The sequence below is a fragment of the Hemicordylus capensis genome, chromosome 1, assembly GCF_027244095.1.
Source record: "Hemicordylus capensis ecotype Gifberg chromosome 1, rHemCap1.1.pri, whole genome shotgun sequence".
Classification (NCBI taxonomy): domain Eukaryota; kingdom Metazoa; phylum Chordata; class Lepidosauria; order Squamata; family Cordylidae; genus Hemicordylus; species Hemicordylus capensis.
In genome coordinates, this window is record NC_069657.1 from 43,883,201 (window position 1) to 43,900,240 (window position 17,040).

The 17,040-nt window shown below is 46.1% G+C and overlaps 1 protein-coding gene across 10 annotated transcripts in view; it reads left to right on the forward strand.

Moving 5' to 3' along the window:
- Positions 1 to 17,040, forward strand: part of CEP128 (centrosomal protein 128) — a 263,923-nt gene that overhangs the window by 178,984 nt on the left and 67,899 nt on the right. For 8 of the 10 annotated variants that reach the window (XR_008313413.1, XM_053284676.1, XM_053284675.1 and 5 more), the window contains one exon: positions 3,024 to 3,073. Coding sequence is in view for 7 of the 10 variants with exons in the window: in XM_053284676.1 (XP_053140651.1) it covers positions 3,024 to 3,073 (50 nt within the window). In the remaining 3 variants the exon portion in view is untranslated. Of the gene's footprint in view, positions 1 to 3,023; positions 3,074 to 4,034; positions 4,091 to 17,040 lie in introns of all 10 variants that reach the window. The other 2 variants (XR_008313415.1, XR_008313414.1) reach the window with 1 other exon arrangement.

Genomic DNA, 17,040 nt, shown 5'->3' on the forward strand with positions numbered 1-17,040 from the left:
ATCCTTCTAGAATGTTGTTTTAATTCTACCCTGCAAGTTTCCTGCAGTGATTTCTGATCAGAAGGAGATTGAAGCCACTAAGATCTCAGTTATCCTGTTATGCACCAGTTGGTGGCAGCAGACCAAGGCAGAAGTTTAGGTGTCAATTATTCACAGGAGTTAAGCTGTAACAGGAGGCAGCCTGCTAGACAGTGGCCCATTTTGCATGTATTGCATTGTAAGGTGATTTAAATGTGATCCTGTATTTTCCACTCAAGACTTCTGAATTTGCTATTAGTTTTGGGTGAACTTAAAGATAATAATAATGAAAAAAGAACAGCTGAAGCCTATGTGTTTGTTTTGAATAGCTTCAACTCAAGCAAGGGCTTGTGATAATAGTGCTTGCTTTTATTGGTATAATAAAAAAAGGAGAATGTGCTGACAAACGTTTTAAGATCCTGTTTAGAGGCTGTCCTTTTCAACTCTTTACAATTTGTTGTGCTTTTCTAAATCTTAATCTGGTTTGGGGGATAAAGCCTGTGCTTAGAATTGTTTCCATCTGCAGTGGATATACAGAACCTGTATTTGGTAGTCAGTGATGGCTAATTCTGTGCTAAGTTGATAACGTCTTCAATATCTATGAAAATAATGGAAGATCTTTTTCAAGTGTTAGATAGTTCCATGCACTGAAAGGGAGTCCTAGTATGCTCAGTTGTGTCCTCTAGAAGCTGTGATATTCCTATCCTTCTGCAGAGTTTATTGGTTTTATTTATTGTTACATTTATAAGCCGCCTTTCATTAAAACAATCCCAAGGCGGGATTAAGAGGGAAGTAGCTTCAAGAGGAGCAACCAGTCTTCTGTCACCCACTTTTTCCTCTTCTTTCTGGAGCATCATATTAGGTTCCATGATAATGGATCCAGGTACAGGGAAAGTTGGAATGCTTGGATGCCAGGAAGTGATCCAGGATATAGACTGCAATTCCCAGCTTTCATAAGTATCTTGCATAGGCCTGGGCATTTCCATACTCTTTCCCAGCAGTAGTGCCCAGTGTAGTTCAATTGCACAAGCTGCCAAATTGGATTTCACACTGGGTTGAATTGGGGCAATAGAGTAAAAGCTAGTGTTTGGACACTTTACACCTGCAAGCTGCACTTAATGATCCTGCCATGAAAGAATGTGGGGAAAATTCCAAATTTTGCATGCTGGTCTCTCAAGATACTTCATAATATTTAATCAACAGATTAAAAAATAGATAGTAATCACATGGTATCAATGCAGACATAGCGTCAGCTCACGGCTCAGCATAGGTAACACATCGGAAGTCAGCTTTGGGAATGTGTTCATCCTTCCTATAACAAATGGACGAAAGCAAGGAAAGCAAAGAACCACAAAACCTGTATTTCTATCATGCTTGTGATGGCAACAAGCAAAACTATTATCTCCTATTTAATCTTTTACTATTTTTCCAAGTTTAATGCTCCTCCAATCTGGAACCATGCATCTTGCTAATGGATTTCCTCTAGTGTAGCTCAAACTTTCAGTCTTCAGTCTAGTTCATTTGATGAGGTCGTTAATGACCAGATGAAAGCTCTGACTACAAATCTTGAAGGTGCCACATCATTTGGTGTCTAGCTCCTGCAGTCCAAACATGCTCTAATTTAATCTCTTTTCATTTTCTCTCCTCACTCGGCAAATGCCGTGCATTTGAACATTTAACAGGAGAGGTTGGTAACTTAAATTTGAATATTTTTATGTGATTAAATGTGTGCATTTACACAGCCTCAGGGATTGGTGGATTAAAATAATCTAAATAAATAAATGACAAATATGCTTTTCTCCCTCCTGGTAAGGGGGAGATAGTTTCCAGCAGCCTATATTTAGGCTTCTTCCTATAATTCAGGTAATTTTGAAGGAAATTATAACTCTCTTGTGATTTTGTTTTTACCCCAGAATGTGGTATTTACATCAGCTGTGCAAATATTTTTGCAGTGTCTGTGGCCCTCCAGTCACTTACCTGCTCCCTCTTCCTCCCCTTTCTGGCTGCTCAGCATCTCCACAGCGCCCAGTCTCTTTGTCTCCACTGCAATATCCCAGCAGTCAGGATAGCCCCATTCTGCCATTTTTGTCCTGGAAAAGAACAGCAGAGAGCTCTTGCTTTAAAACAGTCGGCGGGGTCTCTTTGCCCAAATCATTTAAAGCCAGGAGAAAGAGTCCGCACTCCCTCCATAGAACCACACTGTGGCTTCCTCAGCTGGAAAGAACAACACAAGGCTGTCCCAGTTGTTGACATAGCATGGTGGAGAACTCTTTCAGATTGAAACATGGCATAAGCCTGCCTTGGCTTTTGAAGGAGTGAGGCACGCAACGTGGTATATTGTGCTAAAGGGAAGGAAGGGGTATATGCGATTGGTTACTGAGCAGCTTGCTTAGAATCTATTGCTACTGAAATGAGTGATGAATTGCATTATATGGCTTGTGTATAAATGCAGATATTGATGAACCAATAGGGGTAGTGGTTAGAGAATGAGGCTAGGAATACAGAAACCTGGGTTCAAATCCCTATTTGGCCACAAAGCTGACCATGGGTCAGTTTTTGGCTCTCAGCATAACCATACTTCACAGGATTGTTGTGTGGAGAAAATTGTGGAGGGACCAAGTATGCCACCTTAAGGTTCTTGATGGAAGGGAGGGATAAAAATGTAAGAAATCAAACAATAGTAAATGTGGTAAATAGTACTACTATTACTACTACTACAGCATGTAGTAGCTGACAATTAGTTGACATAAATTAAGTAGAGAATGCTTTTCACTAAATTTTAGCCTCTTCCCGAATTAAACAATCTCCGTGTGGAATCATGAGGCTGATTTTCTGTTTGTATCTTTTGGGGGTCAATTTTGATTTGGCAGTATTTTATAACACACAGTTTTGATCAATACATGAGGTCTATTTTCCTAACCTGATAGCCATATCACAGATTTTCTTTATCTGGAGCCAATATTGAAATCTTTGATTTGAAACATCTTGTCCTTTATTTCATACAGATCTGCTGGAGAAGACCCTCAAGAAGGAGGAAGAAATAGGTGCTCTACAGGTATTTTCATTCATCAGATTGTACTAGTCTACTAATGTGGGGAAGGCTGTAGCTAAGTGAAAGGTCCCAGTTTCAGTCCCTGATATTTCTTGTTTCAGGGTCTTGGGAATCAGAGATGGAAAGACCCCAACACGAGATTCTGGAGAATACTTTTATTTACTTTGGGCAGTTATATAACGCTTTTCAGTATATACAGTGCTTTTATGTAAACCTCCCCAAACAGTTTACATAAAAGCACTGAAATAGTGTCAGTAATTAAAAAAACAATTTAAAAATGTAACAAGAATCTGTATAGGAACTAGATCTTTCTACATTGTGCTCTTTAGACTTTATCTCTTCCATCCTCCCCTCAGAGGAAGATGATTCTTAGGTAGATCTGTGATGGCAGTTGGGAGAGGGAGGGGCTGCCTTAGCTGGATGAAAGCAAAAATGAAATGGTGCCTCTAAGGATAGAGAGGACTGGACTAGATGGCCACTTTATAAGGCAGTTTCCAGTGTCTTACCTTTTAACCTTTGTACATTAAAAGTGTTTTTTTTCTTCTTCTTCCAATATTATGCCTACCCAGATTTGTCTGTTGGTTTCATGAATCAAATGTGGTTTGACAATTATGGCGCAGCAGTGGGACTGGGTGGGTGTTGGTTGCTGATTGCCAGCCAATAATTAGATTATGCAGCCAACCTAACCAGCTTGTAGCATTTCCCATGTGTTTTTAGAAGTTGCTGTTTGTCTGATCTACACATTCTGAAGCCACAACTGAAACTCAAACCCTTTCTTCCCATGGCCTGTGGACAGCAGATCCAGACCATCAGCAAAAAGATGTCTTCCTCTTCCCCCACACAACCAAAGCTGTACTTAGTGTGCCTATTTTGGAAGTTCATATTTTTGTATTGGTTACTTTGTGTTGGTAGATATTCATATGTGGAAACTACTAAGAACTAAACAGAGAATGCTTTTCTCCAGGGGGAAAAATGAAACTGCCATTTCTTAAAGGAAATTACTAATTTTGAAATTCTGAGGTATGTAAATACTTTGTTGCAGAATACCCATCTTATTTACTTGGACTGCATACATTCTATATAGCTATGCAGCAGTTTCTTCAGTATTCTCCTGCAGTATGGACAGTTACAGAATTTCAGCAGGCATTTTTCCCTGCAGAAAAGATTTTGTCTGTTTCAGGAGTTTTCAACCTCTCGAACTCCCAAGAGGCACCACCCCCACCCCACATTACCAAAAAAGACATTACCTTTTCTGCTGTGGTGGTGGCGGAGGCGGCGGTGGCACCAGCCATCCACCTTCCCCCCCCCCCCCCCCGCTTTGGTAAATCCTTGATTTAAAAATAATTTAAAATTGAAAACTTTCTGCTGCAAATAAGGGAACCTTTTTAGACATTCAAGTTTTAAAATGATTACAAAACATTGCAGCTTCAGTAATGATACTGGCCCACAGGATGTGCAGTGTTACAAAGCTGTTAATGTTCCACCCCAGGGCTGCTGCAACCTCATAAGCAGCCCTGATGCTGTTGCTTGGCAGCAGCTGAGCAAGCAGCACATTTCTCCCCATTGCAATGAATGCAGCCGAGGCAGAGCATTATGGCTCCATAATACCGTGCATCATGTCAGCAACTGACCTCAATAACATTTATAGGGTGGTTGTGAGGATTATTGAGAGCTGTTAATGATACTGTGTCTGGGGCAATTGGCAAACACCTGCTGACTACTTTGGGGCATGTGTGGGGAACTAGTAAGTTTAGATGGAGCAGCTCATTTTCAGAATAAATTTGTGCAAAGCTTTGGTCGTGGAAATGACTGACAGAGTTTGAAGTTCAAAAATAGAATCACGTTTATTTTAGGGTTTGGGGGTACAGGAAGGAAATCTTGATTAGCAAGTGACACAGTATTAACTAACAAGGTTAATAAATCAGTAGGACTAAATTGATGCTCCCAAAGAGGTGTTTTGGCTTGAGCTCTGAATTAAATTCACTCAAGGCTGACCAGAGAAATGGTCAGGAAAAAAGCTTTGGATTTAAAGAGAGCAGTAGAAGAGGAGAGCCAGAGGTTTTAGAGCAGTGATTAGAGCAGAGACAAAGTCTGTACAGTAGGGTGTGTGGAGACCCTTGTAGCTTGACTGATATTGAGGGATATCTTTCTTCCGGGACAGGCAAGAAGGCAGGAGCAGGGCCCCAGTGCCACATGAGGGTCCAAGAAACAAACAAAATCCAAAGAGTGTCTGATCTTGGGGGACCAGTATCTGGAGGTACTGCCAAGTGCACTGCACAGATCGGGCTTGGAAGCAGGGCCCATCTGGAGGTGATAAGCGGGACGGAAATGAGAGTCCAGGCACAGAAAGATGGTCTTGCTAATGCCCAGACACACAAACACTCAATGGGTGAATCCAAGGAAGAGACACATGGTTTCAAGGACTGAAATAGGTAGCATCTTGCCCTGAGGTGGAATGCTGACCACACCTTTCTGTTGGAAAGGGTGACAATGGTGATGAGCAAAAGAATACATTGTGTTTTTTCGAACTTTGCTGGGTGTGCTTCTACCTGCACAATGAGGTGAATTGATTAAGAAACCTGTGTAAGGTAGAATAAAATGGGCGCATCAGAGCTTATTCCATAGTTAGGAAGGACCTTGGGAGTGCCTAGGAATGTTTTAACAAGCTTGTTTCCCGTGCCTCAAGCCAGCCATTAACACCTCTGTTAGGGAAGGAGATGAGCCTGTTATCTCTTATCTAGCACTTCCTGCAAAGGTGATAAGCTTGAACTGATCCAATGTACCAATATAGGGGGAGAGCATTTGGCTAGTTCTTTAGAAGAAGAGTGCTTAATTAACTTGTGTCTACTTCGGTTTCCTCAACTGAGTTGCAATCAGGGAGACAAGCAGAGGGATAGTCTTCCTGCAGTCTCAAGTTACACTTGACCTAGAGCCACCTTTCCCAAGCTACATGCCAAGTGACATACCCCATGAGTTAGCTCATGTGAACCGAATGGTGAACTCACGATTTCGTGGGTTCAAAGATAAAAAATGGAAACTTCAAGCCTGTAGCTCCAAATCAGGTGTGGGGGTACTCCTGGGAGCCCCCAAACAGGTGATCTGGGTAACAGAGTACTTATCTGAGACAATTTGAGCAATGTTGTATAAATGTTAGGTTTGTGCATGTTGGTGAAATTGGAAAGGGGAGATTGGAATTCCTGCCCTTTACTACAAGCAGTCAGGTGACAGCGGGACAAGTGCCCCTGGTAGTAGGGTATAAAGAGCATTTGGCAGACATGCAACATAATAAAAACCGATTGAACCCCTGGGCAAAGCATATAAAAGAAAAAACATGAGAGAAGTGTGGAGCTGGTCTTGTGGTAGCAAGCATGACTTGTCCCCATAGCTAAGCAGAGTCTGCCCTGTTTGCATCTGAATGGGAGACTTGATGTGTGAGCACTGCAAAATATTCCCCTCAGGGGATGAAGCCGCTCTGGGAAGAGCAGAAGGTTTCAAGTTCCCTCCCTGGCTTCTCCAAGATAGGGCTGAGAGAGATTCCTGCCTGCAACCTTGGAGAAGCCGCTGCCAGTCTGTGAAGACAATACTGAGCTAGATAGACCAATGGTCTGACTCAGTATATGGCAGTTTCTTATGTCCCTATGTTTGTTTTGGCTATTCAGAATGCAGAAAAGCATAAGATAAAATAGGTCATGTATACTGAACAGCTGCAACCAACTATTAATGTTAAGAAAGAAATGAAAGAGGCAATGAAATTTATTGGTCTATAAATGGGTTAAAATTTGTTCTGTAGATGTCTCTCCCTCCCTCTTTTCTCTTGTTCTTGGATTGGTTATTTAGCTTCAGTTGCTGTATTTAATTTTAAGAGTCCCCAGCTGTTTGAGATACAGCATTGACAATGATGTTTTAACATTGAAATGCATTTGCTTGAGTTTGTAAGATCTTTGCTTTTATTTGTGGTTTTTTATGCATTAAAAGTCTTAAATCTTGCCTGCAAGGTAGGTTAGTCTGAGAGAAACATGACTGGTCCAGAGTTAACCAGTGAGCTTCATGGCCAAAAGGGAATTTGAACTCAGGTCTCCTCGGTCCTAGTCCAACACAACAAAGCACAGATGCAACGTTTAAAAGTCCAGAATAATAAGGTGCAATATTCAGATTCAGGTCAAAGCATTGCTAGAGCAGTCAACTACAATGTCTGAAATAGTTTTTGCATGGTTTTGTATAGCTGCCACAGCAAAGAAGCAGCTAAAATCTTATCAGGCTCAAAAGTATCTGAATCAGATAAAAGATAACATATCTTCTCTGGAACAGTTTTAACATGTAAAATGGACAAAAATGGTTCAAAGAAATTTGAGGCACTGTTCTGAGTACGATGGGCAGTACAATAAATAATGAGGCAAATCTTTACTCTCTGGCACGTTACAGATGCAAAAGCATTGGGCAAGAGGAGTCTAGAGATATCTGCCATCGAGCGTATCTGCCACTGGCATTGTTTGGAAAAGGATAGCTGTAAAAGCAATCACAAGCTGAACATGAGTCAGCAGCATGGTGCATACTTAACTGGAGTATGATGTTCAGAACACCACACTGAGAAAGTTGTAAACAGATTTGGTCCGGTTCAGAGGAGGGCAACGAAGGTGATCAGGGTCTGTGCAGGGGAAAGCCCTATGAGGAAAGCTGGAAATAATTGGTGATGGGTAGTCTGGAGAAGAGAAGACTGAGAGTGGACATGATGGTGCTCTTCAAATACATGAAGGGCTGCCACATAATAGAGGGCAAAGACTTCTTCTCGGTCCCCCCAGAGGGCTGTATTAGATTTGGGTAGGATATAAAGGTAAAGTTCTGCCCTTGAGTCAGTGTTGACTCTTGGCGACCACAGAGCCCTGTAGTTTTCTTTGGTAGAATACAGGAGTGGTTTACCATTGCCTCCTCTCGTGCAGTATGAGATGATGTCTTTCAGCATCTTCCCAGATTGCTGCTGCCCGATATAGGTCTTTCCCATTGTCTGGGAAACAAACCAGCGGAGATTCAAACCAGCAACCTCTTCCTCCCTAGGCACGTTACTTCACCGCTGCGCCATTAGGTGACTCTTGGGTAGAATATAGGAGGGTAGATTTCAGTTGAACATTAGAAATAACTTCTTAACAGTAAGAACAGCTGGATAACTAAGCCAATTATTGTGGCGGGGGGTGCTTTCCCTCATTGGAAGCCTTCAGGCAGAGATTAGACTACTATCTGTTTGGGATATTCTAGCCTTGAGCAGGGGATTGGATTAGATGGCCCAGAAGATTCCCTCCAGTTCTGATTCCTCCTCCACATCACAGGATTGTGTGAGGTTAAAGCAGCCCTCTGAGATCTTTGAAAGAAAGTTAGCATTCAAGTGTAATTGGTATGTGTAAGGGCCAGAGGGAGGAATAGTCAATCTCTGCACTGACGAGTATTATTGCTGATGGTCAGGTACACCAGCTTTGCTTGACTGGCTGTATGGATTGGCATCCAAGGAGATCCGATGGCTCCTAATATTTGGCCACCATTGCTGAGTGATGATTGAAGGGAAGATGGGGGCTATGCCCTTTCCAGTGGGCAGGGCAATACAAATGTAGGGGGCAGCTAAGGCTGAATGTTCATTGGTGTAGGCCTGTAATGTCAATAGCCCAGGCGCGACACTGCTAGTAAGCTGAGTGGCACTCTTTCGACCAGACATCTGGGCCAAAATCCAGTCGTCGTCCCCCCAACCTGGGGAGGGGGGCAAATTCCGTGCATGATCTGCTGCTGGTGCTGCTAGCCCACCCACACCATGCTGGACAGTGAGCACGTTGGCAGTGTCCAGGCAGTGAGAACTGGTTGTGCAGCTACCTGCTGGCCTGCCCACAACCCAACCCAGTCATGCACTCTGGGACCGGGTGAGAAGGCTGCCGAACAGACAGCTGCTTCTGCCTGGCCATTCAGGCTGCATCTGCGCTGTGTGTGCACTCATGTGACACCGACGCCACATGAGCGTGTTGAGCTGCTTGTGGCACACACAAGCATGAGGCTTAGGTGAGGGAAGAAGAGCGTGAGGCAGAAGCAACCAGCAGCAGCTGCAGTTGACTTGAGGCTAGCAGCTGCCTCACAGGTCTTGCTCTCACCTCCCTCTGCAGTGCTCGCCTCCCTGGGGAACATAGGAACGTAGAAAGCTGCCATATAACGAGTCAGACCATTGGTCTATCTAGCTCAGTATTGTCTTCATAGACTGGCTGTGGCTTCTCCAAGGTTGCAGGCAGGAATCTCTCTCAGCCCTATCTTGGAGAAGCCAGGGAGGGAACTTGGAACCGTCTGCTCTTCCAAGAGTAGCTCCATGCCCTGAGGGGAATATCTTGCAGTGCTCACACATCAAGTCTCCCATTCAGATGCAACCAGGGCAGACCCTGCTTAGCTAAGGGGACAAGTCATGCTTGCTACCACAAGACCAGCTCTCCTCTCCAGGGAAAGCATTCATGCCTGCTCGGCTTTTTCCACCTCCTCCCCAGCAGAAGCCAGAGAGCTGCTGCCTGCACGTCCTTCCTTCCTTTCCCCCTGTGTCTTGTCAGGGTGGCTGGCATTGGGGGGAGAAAGTGGAAGGGAAGGTAAAGAGCAGGAAAGACCTGGAGAAGCAGCTGAGCCTCAGGATGAGCGTTTTAAATGAACTATTGGGACTAAGTGGGCACTCTAGAGAAGTTGGTGATGGTGAGTTGTCCTCCTCACATGCTTCTTCCGTGTTTGTGTTGGTGCCTCAGACACCTTTCCTTACTTGCTGTGCACAAACAACCCTCCTGTTCCTCCTTCCCCCTCCTCTCTCATCACACTTGCCAAAAGAGAAGTGGGGAGAGGAATTCCATGGAGGAACTCTTTCACCCTCCTGCCTTTGTCCTGCAGTGGGCCTTGTTCAAGTGGCAACTGGAAGTCTGAGCTGTATGTCCTCCACCACCACCACCCCGCTTGATCCCACGGTGAATGTCTCTGGAAGCTGACTTTGGAAGTTTACTTGGTGGAGGAGAAAGTTGCCATAAATCAAAGCTGCAAACACTGGGGAGGTGGATAGAAAAAGATGGGGTGGGGGAAGTGAAGCTATTGGTAATTAGGACCAGTGGGGTGCAAATAGAAGGCAGCAGCTTGGCTCAGGCACATTTTTGCTTTTCCTGGGGCAAGAAAAGTGTGCAGCCCTCCTCCTACCTGAAGGAGAGAAGTAAGCTATCAGTGAGGTCAGTGGACACATTTTAATTAGGAGCTGCTTTGGACGAGTGCGGGGAGATATATCGGGGCATGTGCCAGGCTAAACTTTTTCCAGCAATATTTGGAAGGGAAGGAATCAAAAGGGTCACTACTGTGCCGCTTATGAATATTTTAGTGGGACGTAAGAGGATAATATAATCAAACCGCAAAAGTTTACTGTAAACTTCAGAAGATATTGGACTGTGAAAAAGCCTTTATTTTTCTAATTATTATTTGTTGATCTGTGGGTAACTTGAGGAAACAGAATAACATCCTTTTCTTTGACTTTAAAGTTTTGTCTCCATCGAGCATGCTGGGACTCCAAGAGGGATCTGTTGCTTTATGGTCTGTTTTCTGGGTGCTTTTGTGTGAGGGGTAGTGCAGTACTGAGTTCTCATGTTTTGCTGGGGGTTGGGGTCTTGGGAATATGTTAAGTTGCATGTTGAAATGTTTCTGCTAATGCATATTTACACAAATATACTTGTTTTACATCCGTAGGGTCTTGTGAGTTCAGTTGCTGTTGAGGCCCTCAAGAACCCACGTGTTAAAAATATTGCGTGTGTCACAGTGTGTGTTTTTTGGGGGGGGGGCAGGGCTGCTCAACTTCGGCCGTCCTGCAGATGTGGCCTACAGTCCCCATAATCCCTAGCTATTGGCCTCTGTGGCTGAGCATTATATAAAACAGCTGGGGGGCGAGTGATGCTTATCTTGTGGTTGCCCGGGGGGGGGGCGGCGGCAAAGGCCTTTAGGTCCAGGCTCCAAAAGGGGCACCTCTGAGTAATCTGTATGCCTTTAGAGTGTTGACTCAGCTGGCTCTGCTGTTGCCTTGCAACACATGCTGCCAAGAAACTGAGGGTCATAGGAGGTTGCCTTATACCAGGTCAGACCATTGGTCCATCTAGCTCAGTGTTGTAGCAGCTGTGCAGGGTTTCAGGCAGGAGTCTCTCTTGCAAGTGCAAACCAAAGTGAACCTTGCTTAATAAAGGGGACAATTCATGCTTGCTACTGTAAGACTGGCTCTCCACCCCCTTCCCCTTTCCCCCTAGGCTGCAAATTTGAACCAAGCACCAAGGAGATGATGTTTTAGGTCTAAGTCTGGAGTCTCTTGAAAGATATATGTCCGTTACTTATCACTGGAAAGCAGAGCTTGGCAAAAGTTATGGGCAAACTATTCCGTATAAAGAACAATCTTATGTTGTCTAGGAAGTTGACTGAGAACCCTAATGGGCCCTTTAATCTCTGCTTTCACTGACTGTAGACAGGATAAAATTAGCTTTGTGCTGTAATCTTTTGGGGTTGCCATGCTGCCAAAGGGTAAGCAGGGTCTTCAGCCAATTAGGCTAACAGTTCTCAATTTACTGCTCTGTAGGATCTTGGGAGAACAGAGAGCTGAACCTAGTAAAACACAGTTTCACTTAAGCTTCAGTGACCATTAAGTTTTATCACTTGTTTTACCAGAATTGTGCAACTTAATTTTAAACTCGAATTTATAGCAAAATAAAGCCTGCAAATAGGATGTTCTGAGAATAATTTATCGGCCTGGGAAAATATTGAACTTCAGCGACTGAGTTTGTGCTCACTACATAAAACAAAAGCAAATCTTCAGTGTTACTTTAATTCATCAAGATAATAAGGGCAGAGTGTCTCCATGAATAAAAGCAGGATGTTATTTTATAGAAAAGATTTAAAGCATGGGTTTCTTCTGGGCATCTCCGATGCCACAGTGAGGGTAATGCTCCACAGCTGAAGATTGGAGGCAGAGGAGTAACAAGGTGGAAAATACGAGTGTGCAAAAACAGTTCAAAAGGGGTCTGAAACCCCAAAAGGTGGGGGGGGGCAGTCTAATTTTGAACCAATTCTGGTTCGGATCGAAGCATTTTGGCCCAGTTCGACCTGGTTTGGGATGCTTGTAAAGGGGAATCCAGTAAAGATTCCCTTTTACAAGCAAAGGTGGATCCTGAACAACTAAAAGGGGGCTGAAAAAGCGGCTGGGGGGCAGTTGAGAGGAGAAATTTGCATGGTGATGCAAATGATTGCACATGTGCAAAAGTCACACAAATGACCTCTGCGCATGTGTGAAGGCCGGAACCAGGCTCCTGCCAGCCCATACTGATAGAGGGGGGTACTGGCAGAGCCTAGTGGTCCCGCCGCAGGCCCGCCACCACCGAGGAGAGGCCGCTGCACTGCTGCAGGTAAGTTATCCTCTAGCCCACCCCCCACCCCCTTTCAACCCCCTTTTAGTTGTTAGGGACCCCCCTTTGCTTGTAAAGGGGGGTCCCTAACAACTTTATAATCGTCCTGAACTGGTTTGACCCAGTTCAAGTGCACAAACTGAAACGCCGGCCGATTCTAATGAACCAGTTTGCGGACCAGCAGTTTAGTATGAATTTGAACTGAATCACCCATAATGTTTCCATGCACTCCTCTAATGGAAAAGATGGCCTGTAAGAGAGCCATTCCCCTTTCTGCACTCTCCCTTTTTGGCTTCTGTCTCATCAGCAGAAGGAATCTTTACTATGACTTCCATTCTTAGATATTTATCTTAATATACGTATACTAATGCCGCAGCGGGGAAATGCTTGCCTAACAAGCAGAAGGTTGCCAGTTCAAATCCCCGCTGGTACTGTATTGGGCAGCAGCGATACAGGAAGATGCTGAAAGGCATCATCTCATACTGCGCGGGAGGAGGCAGTGGTATACCCCTCCTGTATTCTACCAAAGACAACCACAGGGCTCTGTGGGTGCCAGGAGTCAAGATGGACTTGATGGCACATTTTACTTTACTATGGATCATAACCATGCCCAGAGGCTGACAGCTTATACTACAAAACATTTTGCAGAACTAACACATAGGTAGTATAACTCGGGAAATAATCTTGGCATGAGGCCTGGCTGGTGGACTTTGGTGCTAGTGAGGCAGAGAGGGAGGCCACAAATAAACCTCTATCAGGGGTTTTCCCCAAGGTATTGCCATCCTGGTCTCCACAAATAAGCCAAATGGATCTGAGAAGCCTACCAGACAATTTTTCTTTTCCAGTGATTCAGTCCTGGAAAACGTAATGTGAAACCGCAGTTAAATGGGGCAGAGGTTGGAACTCTGTTACATCCAAATGAGAGTAACCATGGTTTCGCGGCAAAAGCAACCTCAGGTTTCGCTTGCTAAACTCCAATTTGAACCTTCAGTTTGTAGTGGCCGCATTCATATGTAATGCCAAACCGTTGGTAAACATGGCTGAGGTTTCAAATTGTAACTCCAAATCACGAAGCATACATTTGCCAAACTGTGGCCCGCTAAAATCCAATTGCTCGGCCTCCAAGGCAGAACACATCAAGCTACACAGCTGGACTGTGGGCAAAGCGTCACCATGCCAGTAGGGCGGCCATGATTGGCCACAGTCTTGAAGTGGGCATGCTGAGCATGATCATGCATTTTCAGAGCACTCTGCCTGCCCCCAGCACGGAAAGGGCATATGAACCATTTAAATGCCTAGGAACATAGGAAGCTACCTTATACCAAGTCAGACCATTGGTCCATCTAGCTCAGTATTGTCTAAACAGACTGGCAGAAGCTTCTCCAAGGTTGCGGACAGGAATTTCTCTATCTTGGAGATGCTATGGAGGGAACTTGGAACCTTCTGCATGTAGATGCTCTTCCCAGATTGACCCCATCCCCTGAAGGGAATATCTTACAGTGCTCACATGTAGTCTCTCATTCATTCTACATCTCCTGAGCCATTTTGGAAGGGCGGTGTACAAATCAAATCAAATCAATCAATCAATCAATCAATTCACATGCAAACCAGGGTGCTTAGCAAAGGTGACAATTCATGCCAGTTCTCCTCACCATGCCATGGCAGTGCTTCTGCCAGCAATGGCACTGCTACCCTGCCCCCAACTAGCTCTTACCTGATAGTCCCACACAAACATGAATTCTCAGGGGATTGGGGTTGGGGGCATTGTTATTCTGCTTTAATTAAGGGAAGGGAGCATGAAGACTTCCTAGGAGGGGATATGTAGATGAGGGAGGGCAATGGATGCTGGGGGATATTGCGGGCTATATCCGACCTACCATAATCTTGGATGATGTCATGAGCGGTGACCCCTGCACAAAGCAGTCCATACAGACCCTACGGAAATCTGCTGTCTGGCAGCTTGCTGCCTAGTGGGCTAGCCCTCTCATGAGATGGCCAGTCTGCTGGGGAACGTTGTGCCCATCCAAGGGCATAACCCCAACCACGGACTGCGAGTTCACGAGTCAAGCCAGCCCTCCCACCCCCATCAACACACCAAAGGGTTCCCTGTTTGTGTGGGGCCCCAAACTCTCCCGAATTCTCAATGGTAAAAAGTGGCAAAATTATCTGCAGCCACCCCCCCAACACCACCCCCCTGAAACCTTGTCCGCACCCAGAGGACATCTAGATGCTTCATGTTCCATGGCCTGGACACATACACAGAGGGGAGGGGGAGACACTGGGATGGACCCAGCCCAGTGTCATGCTGTATGTAGATCTGTAGGCATAGGGAATTACAGGAGAGGTAAGCCCCCGTTTTGGGGTGCTGGAAAGGGTGCCCAGCGGACAGGCTGGCAGGGGGCAAGCTTTAAGAACATAGGAAAAGCCCTTATCAGGCCAAAGACCCATCTAGTCCAGCATCCTGTTTCACACAGTGGCCCATCAGATGCCACTGAAAGCCTAGAGGCTAGGGGTGTGCACGGAACCCTGGAGCTGTGGTCCGGCACTGGGGTGGAGGGTTCCATTAAGGGCGGGGAAGGGTAAAGTAAACCCTCCCCCACCCTTATTGGAACCCCCCACCCATATCCTTCCGAACCCGAACCACCCATCCCCGGACCGGTCTGGAGGCCTATAGAATGGCCTCCGGACTGGTCCGGGCACATCACTACTAGAGGCAGGAGTTGAGGCCATGCCCTCTCTCCTGCTGTTACTCCCCCACAACTGGTACTCTGACAGCTACTTGGCGGCCATCTCCAAGATGAGGAAAGCAATCTCTGGTTTACTCCTCCCCACGCCTTTCCTCCACACAGCAACCTGGCTTGATATAGAGCCCCCATGGCCTGACATTCTCACGAAGGAGGTGTCTGTGGGAGAAGGGGAAGTTGCCACTTGGCATTATGTCTGAATTTGCTTGGCAGTTCTCTCCCCTCCCCTCTGATGGTCCTCCTCATGAGTTGTGTGGGGGTATCCCCATGGCCTGGCACTCTCATGCCAGGGCAGTGCACCCCGGGTCAGGTGGCCATATATTCTGAAGAATCTTGGCTTACCGAATACTGACCCTGGTGACCTGCCTTGATCGTGGGTGAGTCTAGGGAGCAAACACTGTCTCCTGGGAAAGGGCTGGGTACAACCTTTGCCTGAGAAGAATAGAAATTGGCTGCTTGGGAATCCCTTCTGAGGGCTTCCTTTTAAAACATTCCCAGAGCACCCCTCCACCGGCAAAAAAAAAAAAAAAAAAAAAAAGTGCCTAACCAGTTACATGGATGGGGTGAGACAGCAGGTTCAGGCACAGACCTTTAAACCCGTTCAAAGTTCACGGGTCTTGTCCAGCATAGCACTACATGCAGATCTTTGGGTGCAGGCAGGGGTGCACATCTCCACATGGTCAGGCTGGCTGGCTGGCAGGGGGCACGGTTTTGCAGAAACCTGGCTGCAGCACCCAAGACAAGGAAAGCAGTTTCTTGGGTACCCCTCCCAACAGCTTCCTTCCACACAGCAACCTGGCTCTATGCATAGCCCCCATGGCCTGGCACTCTCTTGAGTGGGCCCTGGCTCTCTGAACCCATTGTTAACTCAAAGGAAGAATCTCTTCTTCTGCTGGAGCAGTGCTGATACAGCTGCCCAGCCCTGCTTTGCTCATGAGTAAGCCTAGGGAGCTAACATCCTCCCCCAGAGAGGGGGCTGGACCCCAACCTTTCTGTGAGAAACATAGAATTTGGCAGCTGCAGAATCCCTGTTTGTGGCAGCCTCTTAAACTAGGACAGGAGCACACACACACCCCACCCGCCAATATTGGCTCTCCACCTGGAGAGGGGATGCCCTGCTCAAGCTAGCTATCCCTGCCATGAGGGGGGCATTTGTCTCCTGGGTTTGCAAGGCATACCTGCTAGCGTGGATGGTGTAGACCAGGGCTGCTCAACTTTGGCCCTCCTGCAGATGTTGGCCTACAATTCCCATAATCCCTGGCTATTGGCCACTGTGGCTGGGGATTATGGGAGTTGTAGTTCAAAAACAGCTGGGGGCCTAAGTTGAGCAGGCCTGGTGTAGACACAGGGGTCGGGCATGTATCTTTAAACCCATTCAAAGTTCCCAGGCTTGGTCCGGTGTCACGCCATATGCAGATCTGTGGGCGTGGTGATTCCCAGGAGAGAGAGCCCCGGTTTCCTGCAGCCCTGGGGCAGTGGACTTGGGTGCACATCTCCGCATGGGCAGGCTGGCAGGGCACAGTGTTTAACAGCAGCTTGGTGGCAGTCACCGAGACCAGGGCAGCACTCGCCCAGGTTCCTGTCCCTGCGGCTTTGCTGCATGGAGGATCCTGGCTCGATATCAAGTCTCTATAGGCTCTCACTCTCATGAGAGAGTGGTCCGTGGAATTATGGGCTTGTAAATTTGCAGTTAGTTCTCCCAAATGGCTCTTCTCATTAGTAAGCCTAGGGACCAATAACCCCCAAGGGGAAGTGGCTGGGGCTCCTACCACAATTTATATGTGAGAATAAAATAGAACTTTGCTGC